At 35.0% G+C, this 15,227-nt stretch overlaps 1 protein-coding gene across 1 annotated transcript in view; it reads right to left on the reverse strand.

Annotated features, from left to right (window-relative positions):
• The window catches only part of LOC127862836 (tubulointerstitial nephritis antigen-like), a 31,770-nt gene extending 18,568 nt beyond the window's left edge, over positions 1 to 13,202 (reverse strand). The window contains exon 1 of the mRNA XM_052402094.1: positions 12,884 to 13,202. Within this exon, the coding sequence (XP_052258054.1) occupies positions 12,884 to 13,202 (319 nt within the window). The remainder of the gene's footprint in view (positions 1 to 12,883) is intronic.
• Between the last annotated feature and the right edge of the window lie 2,025 nt (positions 13,203 to 15,227).

Raw genomic sequence — 15,227 nt, forward strand, 5'->3', positions numbered from 1 at the left:
ATTTTATTTGAATAAAGACAAAGTTCAGCAAATATTACTTATAATGGTTAGTGTTCGACTTATTGTTCTACCTTAAAATTGTTTTTAACAGAAAGAAAAAAAAATCTGTGCACATTGCACCAACTCTTTTCTTGTAAACGTTTAGTTTCATGTGAGGCAAATAATTATGCCATTTAAAAACAATATGGTATCGCAATTTAATAACGAATACTACAAAACCAAGAACCATCTCTGAAGTATGGTACAGTCACTGGTTATGGAAAATATAATCAGGTCACCTACTTAGTAAGTACATGACTATTAGAAAGTGAGTGGCAGAAATATGCCACTAGATACGGCAGATAAAATATAAAAATACACACGAAAGTATCATGTGCAGGCAATCTAAACAGGTGCATCGATTTGTTAGGAGGTGTTTCATTCCCTATTTTATTATGATCACCGAATTGTTGTCGAGTAGAGTTCATGCAAGAGTTATTCGAATTGTAAATGCTAGTTCTCGAAACGAAAACCATTCATGAAAGATGGACTGTATGCCATAATGCTGCTGTGGTAATTTAGGGTACTCACGGTTATCAGTATAAGCATCTGTAGGAGTCATGAGAATTGTGTTCATTATATTATGTACATAGTTATCCTAATGAATAATGAAAAATATTGCACAATAGAGTTGCAATTCGGAATCTAACCATAAACCTGGCCACACCAGAGAACATCTGATACAAAATGATTACTGCTTTGACAACACAGATGTAATAAAACCAAATTTTCTCGCTGAGCAAAACACATTTATCATAAATCAACGCTTCTATGTATGAAATGTTTGACATTTCAAAGCACCGCCTACAATGAAGCCTAAAATGTCGTGCACAGCATGCAATTCGCAAATTATAAGCAATTTACGAATAAATCGAGCTTTTGGTAATTGGATTTGGTTCTTCGGTAATGGGCTTTTTCACGGGCACAAAATATGATAGACACAATTCTGGCATCGCTTCTTGATACATGTATAATATATCATCAGCAATAGGAAGAATCCATTAGTAAAAAAATAAAAATCATTTTACATGATTACTATCATCATGTTTGCATTTGTATTAACAGTTTAAACTCACTCCATGAATAATATAAGTATATTTTAAACATATTCCCACACGTCCACCACATTTTCACCTGGGAACGATATGTGCAAAATATAGATGACAAGATCACGTGATTTTATTCAATTACTCACACGTTTACATATTTCAATAATTAAAACAAAAAACGTGACGTGTTTGTACGATTTTTTTTTTTTTTTTATTTTAATAATTAAAACAGTAATAGAAGAAATATATATCATTGTGCTTTATGGTATCCCTTTCAATTTCATTCACTCTTGCCAACTTGTTAATACAATTACAATATAATATAATGTATAATATATGTTAAGCTCTTCTAAAAATGTAATACATGAATATGGGCGGTTTAGCATCAATTTGATTAATCAAATAATAAATACTGTACGTTTAATGTGTTAGTGCGATTCCTTGGTCAATGCCATAGGAACAATGTTCCCTTATATCTGCAGGTCGTTATTACCATGAATTGTTGTCACTATATTGATAGTCAAGGAACGTTGATAGGTATGTCGGTGGATACACTATGGATAAAATAATATTACTATGTATTAATAACGAGTTTAATTTATAAGTTGGTATGCAGAATACTAATTAATTTGCCTTTTTTTCAAGTTAGACTTAGTTGTAGCTCGATTGCATGGAACACCTTCAGTTTATTCTGATAATCTTGGAGTCTTAATGTGACATAGTAAGAAATCTTCCGCATGGATTGAACCCGCTACTTTCTAGATATCAATGCGGACCAATATTGCGTGGGCGACCACAGCAAGTATTATCCGGAAAGCAATCAACGAAATTATATTGTACAATATTGTTACGTTTACGAAAGTTTTCGTCTAGTTGTATTTTGTTTGTTATACTAATTATTAACAACAGGCTACAACATTATTTCATAAACTGGGTCTAGATTTGATTTAGTACATTACTTTGAGTAATAATACGTAACAGTGCGTTGGCGGCTATATTTTGAAAGGCAAAAATAATAATTGAAGAAGAAATGTATGTGCATTAACATTTTGTTTGACATAGCATTACATGTTATACGATGTTATCGTTTTGATGGGCTCTATACTGTAAAAAGTGAACAGAGCAAAATAAACAACCTCGTGCTTTACTTATCGAACACTTGTGTTATGTAGTAAAGACCATTAGTTCTTTGATAACGAAAATACGTGTACATGTATGCCGTCATAAACTATCCGAAATATTATACAATGTATACAATTTATGAGATAAACAGATAAAAATCTAGAAACAGACACAATAAATAATACGTTTATCCAAGCTTCACGAAGCTCTAAACCGTAAATATCGTCTTACCTTTTGAAATGGAACGCACTTAATTGCGACAAAAGTACTGCAATATGACGATGTGTTTTATTATTAAAAAAAAACAACAATTTAAGAATTGTTAGCGCTAATTTTCTAGTTTCGCGGTCATTTTTCTGCCCCTACCCCTTCTATGAAGATGGGGTATATTGTTTTGCTGGATGTCGGTCGGTCTGTCGATCCGTCGGTTTTTCGGTAGACCAGTTTGTTTCCGATCAATAACTCGTCAACGAACTTACCGATTGGCTTGATACTTCACATGTGCATTGACCTTGAACAGTAGATGACCCCTATTGAAATTGGGGTCACTAGGTCAAAGATCAAGGTCACTGTCACAATAAGTGTACAAATCGTTTCCGAGAAATAATTGTTCAACAAATTGACCGATTGGCTTGATACTTCACATGCACATTGGCCTTGGACAGTGGATGACCCCTATTGATATTGGGGCCACCAGATCAAAGGTCAAGGTCACTGTAACAATAAATGCGAGAATCGTTTCCGACCCATAATTCGTTAACGAATTAACCGATTGGCTTGATACTTCCCATGTGAATTCGCATGGGACAGTAGATGGCCCCTATTGAAATTGGGGTTACTAGGTCAAATGCTAAGGTAACTGTTACAATAAGTGTGAAAATCATTTCTGATCAACTCATCAACGAATTGACCGATTGGCTTGATACTTTATATGTGCATTGGCCTTTGACAGTAGATGACCCATATTGAAATTTGGATCGCTAGTTCAAAGCCCTGTTTGAGGGGCGGCATATGTCTCCGACCGCGGTTCTCTTGTTTATGTCTGTTTATATAATCATTGTGTGAGTACACGATTAAATATTATTTATAAACGATGTCATAACGAGAATTTTTCAAGTAATACGTGTGCAACGATTGGTACCAATGGGCGGACATGCAGGCCGTCCAGAACGGTTAAGAACGGATATTCGGCACATTTAGAAAGGATCCAAGCTAATTTCATCGCAAAATCTATTTGATCTACTAGTATTTTACCTGTTGCTTTATAATGCGTTTGGTCCAGAACCAGACACGCGTCATTTTACTTATAAATATGCTTGCTTTAAGTTAAAAGAACAGCGGTTGGTTTTCAATAACTAGCACCTTGTTTCTCAATAAACATCAATGTCGCCTTATTAAAGAAAAACAACAGTATTGTTTAAAAGTAAACTTACAGTCGAAACCCGATGGCTCGAACTCGCTTGGCTCGAATTTCCGGTTGGCTAGAACTCGCATCAAAGCACCGATTTTGTACGCCTATATATTCATATAAAATTTTGTCGGATGGCTCGAACTCGCTTGGCTCGAATTATCGGATATATGTATTTGTATTTGATTTGACTTCTTAATACATGTACTTGCCTATTCCGGAGCAAATTTCAAAGAAAAGCAAATCAACTTCTAAAAATAGTGGTTAATTTCTTATAACTCTGGCTTTTTCACTTCAACTATTTACAGCCAAAGATGAAATGCATTAAATAGAACATTTGACAAAATTGCACAAACCGTCAAAAACCGTGGCTTATCAGCAGACAGCGCCCGCAAAGAAGTGACAAACGTGTGCAATTTCACAATGCAAAATATGGCATATAAATATATGTATGTATGATCAATTTGAAGATTGTAAAAATGATTATATATTCAAAGCCAATCCGTAGTATCTGAAATGTTGTTTGACAGTGAGTGTTGTAAAACATAAATTAAATATAAACAACAAGAGGAACATCTGGCAAACTTAATCAATTGTTCTAAAATCTGGGTTATACGAGAGTTTTGTGTTGTTGTTTTTTGCAACATGGAAACTAACATTTATTGTTGCGCCTTATCATAAGTATTATTTCCTTCTCATATTAACTGTAATATATTGTCATAAATTTTGTAATGACACTTGAATGGTCTTCCACGCATTAAATGTGACATTGCGGGTCGTGTTTTTGTAATTTATTGTTAAAAAGACAGCTATAAATCATTGTTACATACTGAAGGCTGTAACCTGAATTCAACACCGTAAAATGATGTCGGTGTATTTATATTGCTGCTTGTTAAATATAAATCCTTATGGAATAGTGTTTGAACCGTTAATGTATTTTCCACACAATACATTTTGTAGTCACACAAACATATTCACTTATATGCTGAACGGGCAGAGGGATTAAGCTGAAAGCAATTTATTCCAAAGAAACTGGTCGAGATTTTTTACTCTTTTAGTTTTATACAATTTATCATAATTTTGATCTGATTGTCGCACTATTTTTAGTTCCAATGCTTAAATCTACCAAGCTTAACTATGAATTAAAAACATGGACGTATGCCGAATTCTGAGACCAGCAGGTCCCTTTAAGCAGTTTTATTTGTAAAGCTTTAAAGCATGTTTATTGCATGTGAATGTAAACACGTAGACGTACACACTAAATGCGATAAATACCGCCACATAAAACTCGATACAGAAAATAATTAAAATTAGTTATTAATAGTACAATTTCATTTAGCAATATTCGTTTGAAGGAAGTTATCTGTTTGTAATATTCTTTCTACATTGTAAATGTACAGCATTATGTTATGCACTCCTTTCAATAATTAAGTGTAAACTATAATCTCGAGATTATTTATTGCAAGTCTTGGAAAAAAACATGCGTTTATGCAACATATGAAACATATAAATATATTAACGTAGCTAAACATGGATAAAATTCGAATCGAAAATATTTAATTGTTGTATAAAAAAACAACATAAATTTCTGTGAGTCGTGTTCTGAGAAAACTGGGCTTACTGCATGTGCGTAAAGTATCATCCCATATTAGCCTGTGCAGTCCACACAGGCTTATCAGGGACGCAACTTTCTGCCTAAACTGGATTTTCTGTAAGCAGTGACTTCATTGAAACTAAAAATACCATAAAAGCGGAAAGTGTCGTCCTTTATTAATCTGGGATGACACTTTACGCACATGCATTATGCCCAGTTTTCTCAGAACGCGAAGCATATAAAAGCAAATGTTAATACAGCACATTAGTAAGGTTATATGCAAAAGTCTAGAACTCAACTCTAAAACTAAACACAGTCTAAAATGTGCATGCATACGGCAACAACGTAAGATGAGAAAGCGAGTGGTCACATCATCCCCGATAGTGATGCCGAGTAATTACACTCTTGTTTAACGTATGCCATATGAGGTATGTCAAATGACGTATTATTAAGTCATACGCAACAAAAACAGGCTACCATGCCTATTGGATTATCCTTTATATCTATGCACTTTTATAAATGGATGATAGTTTCAACTGCAAATTGCATTTTTTATGTCCGATCTATTTATGTTCATCAATTCGCAGAAAGATGATCGATAACAGAGAATCTAACTGATTCTTGTGTTAAGCGCTAAAAGATATCTAGATTTACTGACTCGTAGCCTGTAGAATAAAGAAATAGTTCTCTCAAGAATAGTACCACTACTTATCCTGATGACTTGGGCTCGAGTGCGTGTGTGCTTATAATGCCAAAAGAATGCAAATGATAAATGTCATAGACAATTGGCCTGCAAAAATTAAATGATCCAGACAATTTAAATTTTCCTTAAACTGCGACATTGCCCTTTGACAGACAAGAAGTGTTGTATAAGCTTCACTGTCTACCCATATCGATTATACAACCAAAGTCACAATTATTGTGAGTGTTTTTTAAGTTATAACGATATGGAATTAAACCTTAACTATCAACTATATCCTTTAATTTCAGCAGACATATGCTTACTCCTGGCAATAAAGGAACTAACATCGTTTTGCAATACTTAAATCAACGACATTACTAAAATTTGGATCGGAAAAAAAAGTAATTATTTTCATTTACAATTTAATTTTGACTCTCGTATGACGACCAGTAACGTGAAATTATCGAGTCACATATCTGACTTTTTATTAAACCCTTCGGGTGTTGAGGAGTTATGTTGAAAGGTATGATAAATATGTTTGCTTTTGTTTATTTCAGTACATAACATGACATTCTGAATTCATGTTCATTTGAGAATTGTATTATTCCTGTTATTATGCCCGCATGCTCCCAAAGACATTTAAACAGTTCAAAATCAAGCGAAACTGACAAATACACCTTTTACAGAGGTCAGTAAATTACGAAACAAGAGGGCCTGAAAGGCCCAAAGTCGCTCACATGAGATAACAACATATTATTGGGACAAATCTTCTTACCAAGTTTCATGAAGATCAGAAAATAAATGTGGCCTCTAGAGTGCTAACAAGGTTTTACTAAAGCCAAATAAGGAAAAAATGCGCCCCCCCATATGGCAGCCATGTTTTCAACCAACCTGCATCATTTTTGAACTCGTCCAAGATATTATCGGGATGAATCTTCTGACCAAGTTTCATGAAGATCGAACAGTAAATGTGGCCTCTAGAGTGTTAACAAGATTTTACTATAGCCATATAAGGAAAAATGTCCCGCCCCTTGGAAGCCATTTTTTCAAGCAAACATAATTATTTTCAAACTCATCCAAGATATCATTGAGACCAATCTTCTGACCAAATTTCATGAAGATTGGACAATGAATGTGGCCTTGAGAGTGTTAACAAGGTTTTACTATAGCCATATACCGGTATAGCCATATAAGAAAAAATGCCCCGCCCCTGGTGGCCATGTTTTTAAAGCAACCAAAACCATGTTCAAACTCATCCAAGATATCATTGGGACAAATCATCTGACCAAGTTTCATGAGGATCGTTAAATAAATGTGACCGCTAGAGTGTTAACAAGGTTTTACTAAAGCCGTATAAGGAAAAATGCCCCGCCCCCGTCGTGGCCATGTTTTTTTTTAACCAACTGGCATCATTTTTGAACTCGTCAAAGATATTATTGTGATGAATCTTCTGACCGAGTTTCATGAAGATCGGACATTAAAATGTGGCCTCTAGAGTGTTAACAAGATTTTACTATAGCCATATATAGCCATATAAGGAAAAATGCCCCGCCCATTGGCAGCCATGTTTTTCAAGCAAACGTAATCATTTTCGAACTCATCCAAGATATCAATAAGACAAATCGTCTGACCAAATTTCATGAAGATTGGACAATAAATGTGGCCTCTAGAGTGTTAACAAGGTTTTACAAAAGCCATATATAGCCTTTTAAGGAAAAATGCCCCGCCCCCTGGTGGCCATGTTTTTAAAGAAACCAAACCAATTTTCGAATTCATCCAATATATCATTTGGACAAATCTTCTGACCAAGTTTCATGAAGATCGGAAAATAAATGTGGCCTCAAGAGTGTTAACAATGTTTTACTATAGCCATATTAGGAAAAATGCCCCGCCCCCTGGCGGCCATATTTTCGACCAACCGGCATCATTTACGAACTCATCCAAGATTGGGATGAATCTTCTGGCCAAGTTTCATGAAGATTTGACAATAAATGTGGCCTCTAGAGTGTTAACAATATTTTACTATCGCCATATTTAGCCGTATAAGGAAAAATGCCCCGCCCCTTGGCAGCCATGTTTTTCAAGCAAAGGTTACCATTTTAAACTCATCCTATATATCACTGGGATAAATCTTCTGAGCAAGTTTCATGAAGATCGGAAAATAAATGTGGCCTCTAGAGTGTTAACAAGGTTTTACTATAGCCATATAAGGAAAAATGCCCCGCCCCCTGGCGGCCATGGTTTTCAACTAACCGGCATCATTTTCAAACTCGTGTCCAAGATATTATTGAGATGAATCTTCTGACCAAGTTTCATGAAGATTAGACAATAAATGTGGCCTCTAGAGTGTTAACAAAATTTTACTAAAGCCATATGTAGCCATATAAGGAAAAATGCCCCGCCCCTTGGCAGCCATGTTTTTCAAACGTAACCATTTTCGAACTCATCCAAGATATCATTGAGACCAATCTTCTGACCAAATTTCATGAAGATTGGACAATAAATGTGGCCTCTAGAGAGTCAACAAGGCAAATGTTGACGCCGCACAGCGCACGAAGACGACGGACAAAAGGCGATCACAAAAGCTCACCATGAGCACGTTGTGCTCAGGTGAGCTAAAAACCCTTGGATTGGTCACTTCAGGACTCCAATGTTTGTTTTTGCGGTTGGCCAGAAAGCATACAAGTTATAATAAAGTTTCCCAAGTCCAAGTCCAAAATTGTATTGCATAAACATTATACAATGTTAGAGCACAATAAATAATATCGACATGGAGAATTACAAAGAAAACAGAACATACAACAAAGTATTTAGCATCACAATGCTAACTGAAATGACAAAAGTGAAGCATTATACATACAGTATTTGTAAATAAAAAGTGATAATGATTCATACTAGTGAAAAAGTATATATTAAAAGGGTGTCTTTACAATAAATCAGTGTCTATTCTTAATTTCTCGGCATTATGCATGTCACTCGATTTCCCAGGAGATACGTCAAGGTTAACATGTTAAATTGTCCATACAGACTCAAACTGTCTGCGATATTGTCGTTGTTGCCTTGCATTTCTCATGTTAATTGCAGGATTGATACTGAGATAACCTGCACATGTCAAGTACTACGAGTGTCTTGAGTTAATCTTCACCAGATTACAAGGCCTGTCGCAATCGAAATGCAGTCATTATTCGTCGCACATACTTTTGCAAACAACCATCGTTATGGATATACATGTCCTTAAATGTTTTGTAATTTTTATTAATATAATTATATATTATTTAATGATTTAATTCGTCCCATAAAAACAAGGTGACAATGAAATTTCAACACAACTCAACCGATTAATTTGCCCTATAGTTGTTGCTTGATCTTCTTGGTTTATCTTGTAAGAAAATTGACATATGATAGGTCTGTCAGACGCTTAGTGTGAAAGGAAATGTGAGTCGCGTTCTGAGAAAACTGAGGATGAAGCATGTGCGTAAAGTGTCATCCCAGATTAGCCTGTGCAGTCCGCACAGGCTAATCAGGGACGACACTTTCCGCCTAAATTGGATCTTTGCTAAGAAGAGGCTTTATTTAAATGAAAAATTTCATAAAAGCGGAAAGTGTCGTCCCTGATTAGTCTGTAGGCTAATCTGGGACGACACTTTACGCACAAGCATTATGCCCAGTTTTCTCAGAACGCGACTCAAATATTGTTGAATGGACAGTTTTGAAATTTATGGATGTGAAAAAATCTTTTCTAAATTCAGTTGTTGTTTTTGCGTATTATAATACTTTTTGTTAATAATTGAGTAGGGAAGTAAAAAACTTATGCAAATGTACTTTTCTTACGGATATCTGTTATATATTGAAAAACATCTGCTTCATGGAAATATACATTCGGTATTTTTTTTTTTACTTTGCAATAGCAAATTTATAATTTTAATCTCTTTGACTACAATAATAGGGCATATAATGAATATTATACGTAAAAAAATCGGAGAAGGCCGTTCTCAATTGGAAGAAAGCTGTTTTAAATAGCGAGTATATGTTATCATTATAGCTACAATCCGTAAAACATTATCAGGTGAAGTTGCAACAAAATCTGGTCGTGTAACTGCAATTCGTAACGTGATATAAACACACACATATATTTTTCTTTGAAGACAAAACATTAATTTCTTTTTAATAATGGCGTCTTTTCACTACATTTCAGTTGTTAATTTATTGCCTGTATAATATGTCATATGATACAGCTGATGAAAACGCGACACAATTATTTAAATATATTGTGTATCGTATTACAACAAGTACTCGGACTGCATGCTTCTCATGAATCCCCGTTTATTATTTTTCATGTATGTATAATATAGATATATCATGTCTTTTTTTCAGAACATATTATTGTTAACACTCAAAACATATCTAGTTTATTGTAACAGAACGATACATGGTTTTGACAGGATAATGTAAAACAACACGTTGCTTACAGTTTTTAACAATAAAAACATATATTAAGGGCAAAACAAATGCATACAAATGCAGAGTTTGATTTTGTTTTGAAGATTCGTCGTAATTTTTTGCCAAAGTATAATACAGTAAAAAACAATTGATTAACTCGATTAGCCATCTAAAATATTAGAAAAGCTTATATCTCCATAATTGAAATTTGCTATACAATTCATGTGAAGAGTTCGCCCAATGTAGAGTTTTATATCATTCCATAATTGTTGGATTACTGACCGGCCCCAAAATAAATGAGAATTGTTCTGAGAAAACTGGGCTTAATGCATGTGCGTAAAGTGTCATCCCAGATTAGCCTGTGCAGTCCGCACAGGCTAATCAGGGACGACACGTCCCGCTTTTATGGTATTTTTAGTTTCAAGGAAGTCCATCCTTACCGAAAATCAAGTTTATACGGAAAGTGTCGTCCCTGATTAGCCTGTGCGGACTGCACAGGCTTATCTGAGATGACAATTTACGCACATGCATTATGCCCAGTTTTTTCAGAACGCGACTGAAATGAATATTCAACGGTTTGATCAACAACTGAGTTGTGCCAACATTCAAGAAGGACAAGTTTCCAATTGTGGTTTGATTTAGTGAACACAGGGCATTTTATTATAATAAACTTTACGTATATTAATTTGAGTATTGTGGCTGCTATGTCATTCATGAAAAAATATATTTAAGCGGAATTGATGAAAATATATATTTAAGCGTTTATTATCCGATTTTTATTTCGGATCAAATAGTTTGTTTTCCCGAAATGTGACATAGTTATTGAAAATGTTTGTGCGGTACCCTGTGATTTATGCTCACATATAAAAATGCATGTTTTAATTTGTGTTGACTTTCTCGGATACAATTAAAGCTTAACGAGTTTTTATCGCATTTTAATAGAAAAAAACTAGATAGAAGAACAAAATTCGCACGTTAATTTCAGTTCATAATGTCTTATTTTCGATTATGATATGAACACCACTTATATACACTAGTACATATTGACACACTTTATAAATTATATACACTATTGATTCAATTTTTGAATTATAAACACTATTGATTCACTTTTTTTTTAAATGAATTACGAGCATTGTTGATTCACAATTTTTTAAAACATGAATTGTATACAATATGAATATTGATTCACTTATTTTTTGAAAATGAATTATAAACACTTTTGATTCACTTGTTAAAAAATTTATTACCAACACTGTTGATTCACTAATTTTCAAAACATGAATTGTATACAATATTGATATTTTTAATGAATTATAAACATTTTTGATTCACTTTTTTTAAAATAAATTATTAATTAATCAATTAATTATTTATTATTTATTTATTAATTAATCATATTTTAACATAAATTTCAGTCTCCATAGACCCGCTATTTTGCCATCTACGATGGAATGCAAAGCTTCCTGTGTAACGATTGAAATTAACATTGCTAGTATTTGTTTGTTGTAAGAAGACATCATTGAGATAAAAGTTATCGGTTTAAGTGGGTTAATGACCTTTTGAATTTTGAAAAGTGGATATTTTCTAAACAAATTAGTCTGTTTAAAGCCAATGGTACGTACATTAAGAACCGTCACTTATACAGGGGTGATTTTATAAATTCGTAGACTCACTTTTCAACATTTCTTTAATAGTGCAACTGTATCATAGTATCATAGTATGTGGAAGCCCCTTTAAGACTTTCCCAAAATTGATGATATTTGTGAACTTAGTCCTAAAACCCTACAAACACACTGTCGCCTCGTGCCAAATTTAATGTCTGTTTCCTTTATGTGTTAACATCTTAAAAACCTTTTGATTTGATATGCAATCAAAAACATTTAATTAGGGTTTGCGCGAATGTAATGTAGCATTCATAATGTACAATATTCAAATTGAATCTCTGCGGAGAGGTATGCAATATTTTTGTATAAAATTGTGTGGACTATATCAGGTCATCTGGCTCGTTAACAAGATTAAGATAAATGACATTGAATGCATGTGACATGCTAATAATTAGTTAAATCAAGTAAGATGATGTGAAATCAGACATTTGAAGGAAAAAGCCCCATTGCATTTAGCTCAGCTGTCACATATGTAAGTACGTGCACATGATCAAATGGTAAAGAAGAGATTTAACTGTATTGTTGACATCATTATTGACAAAAAGGCATACATACTCATCAAAATAGTGTTTACTGTACTTGATCTAATACAATGCAAAGATAAATTTAAAGTATCAAAATTATGCAAAAACTCAACGACATCCCTTTTCAGATTTCTACTAGCGTATTGTCCTAGTTTACATGCACACGTACATTCGTGTGGATTTCGAGCAACTTGCTGTGTATCTACCACGAATATAAGCCTAATAAACAAAGACGTTTAACATTGAGAAAACGATCCGAATAAAACATCAACAGAAGCGTTTCTTTAAAAAAAAATCCCGACTGGAGGAAGGCGAACGTCGCGAACAAGCGCGATGGAAGTTTACTTCGTGGACTTACCGCGTATCGGGGATGGTGTGACCGGCCGACGCCGGCAGACGGATTGGAAGTCCGGGCAGCAGTCGCTACGGTCCCGGTCACAAAATTCGTCGCAGTAACAAAACGTATCCATTACGGGCACCGAGCACTCGTCCAGTCGGTCCGGGCAGCACTGTGGTGCCCGTTTGGCGCAGAATGGACCGGCGATATCCGGTCCCCATTCAATAGCGCGCTTTCGGCGGTCCAAGCGACTGTCGTCCGTTAATTGTTCCGAAAAAGCCAGTATTATTTTAAAGAACACGAACACATATATAATTCCACAACCAGTCTTTAAGGCCATATTCATACACTGTACAAATACAAGAAGGTAAATTCACTTAAACTTTTTACACATATGAAACTATCTATGATAAATTCGAACGCAAACAAGCACAGATATATAGTCAATATCCACTTTAGCGTAGCCAAAAAAGCCTCATATATCCTTTTTATTTGAAGTAAATTTGGCACACGCAATGTAAAAAGTGTCGCTTTTTTGTATGGAGGGCGCTTTATACACGTGTCAGGTCAACAATCCATTATCTTTAATAAATACTTTCGTTATTGTCTTTACCTCGGCTTAACGTCAAACCACTATTTTACAAAGGCCTCGTGTACTACTATTAGTATTATTGGTTTACCAATCACACGCTTATGATTTACCGTTAGGGCCATCGTGATTTCACATTAAAATCCAGAGGGCGACAATGCGATAGTGCGATAGTACGATGGCGACGATTCTATAGTACGATGACGACAGTGCGACAATACGATGGCGACAGTGCGATAGTACGATGGCGACAATGCGATAATACGATGCCGACAGTACGATAACGCGATAGTACGATGGCGATAATGCGATAATACAATGACGACAGTGCGACAATACGATGGCGACAGTGCGATAGTACGATGGCGACAATGCGATAGTGCGATAATACGATGACGACAGTGCGACAATACGATGGCGACAGTGCGATAGTACGATGGCGACAATGCGACAATTCGATAGTGCGATAGTACGATGGCGACAATGCGATAAAACGGTGACGACTGTGCGACAATACGATGGCGACAGTGCGATAGAACGATGGCGACAATGCGATAATACGATGACGACAGTACGATATCGCGATAGTATGATGGCGACAATGCGATGATACGATGGCATCAGTACGATATGACTATCGCAGTGTCGCCATCGTACTATCGCACTTTCGCATTGTCGTCATCGAACTATCGCGTTGTCGCCATCGTACTATCGCATTGTCGACATGGTACCATCGCACTGTCGCCATTGTACTATCGCATTGTCGCCATCGTACTATCGCATTGTCGCCCTCTGGACTTTAACCATGATGGCACTAACGGTATTCCGTACTATTAGTGGCCCAACGGAATTCATCATCCTACAACAACACTGTCTCGGCGATGACCCACCCTTTGCAGCAAGAATGATATAAACGGGCGATTAAATCAAATTCTCAAAAGGATACAATCACACCACGCCATCAGGATTTTGAAAAGCGAGTTAATGCCCATTCATTTTTACAAGCAAACGACAATTTGGGATGATGGGCAACTTCCCGCTAATTTAATGCTATGTTTTGAGAACGGTTTGTATTCTATTTAAACGCTATATACAAACAAAATCGTATTTTGAATGTACACCATAAGAGTTGACATGTTTTAATGCTTATACAGAACAATCTTCTTCAAAATTAAATATCGAACCTTTTTAGTGTATGAAAACGGTAATCATTAAGTGCATCTTTTGATTAAATTTGGCTACACCTTACCAATGTAATGCAACACTTGATACAAAATCATAATGTGTACTGGCTTATAATAACATAAAGTTGTATCGGCATTAGCTCTAATCACTGCTCCGCGATACGCACTAATATATCAATTACTTTCTCGCATTCTACACAGTTAAGAAGTAGTTCTTATAATTCCGATTTCTGAATACCACCCAAATCCTGTTGGCTTGCGCAAACAGTCTAAACTCATCTAGAATATCATGCTTATAAAAATAACCAAGATATATTTCATATCGCTCGTACATCTAAGTCTATTTATTCAGAACTTAGTCATTAATTTAAAACATAGTTTGAGTCACCTTCGTATTAAAAGAATACCCGTTTATACGTATATATACATGTATGTTTTAACATCAAGAGAATGTTTCTATCAGTCATTCAGAAACAAATTGATTTGTTAGCAATGTGTTACCCAGTTATATAGATGTATACATTTATTAGATTAAAGCTACCACAATTCACAATGGGACATAATTACGTCCACATCTTTTACATTACAAAGC

This window comes from Dreissena polymorpha, chromosome 16, assembly GCF_020536995.1.
Source record: "Dreissena polymorpha isolate Duluth1 chromosome 16, UMN_Dpol_1.0, whole genome shotgun sequence".
Classification (NCBI taxonomy): Eukaryota; Metazoa; Mollusca; class Bivalvia; order Myida; family Dreissenidae; genus Dreissena; species Dreissena polymorpha.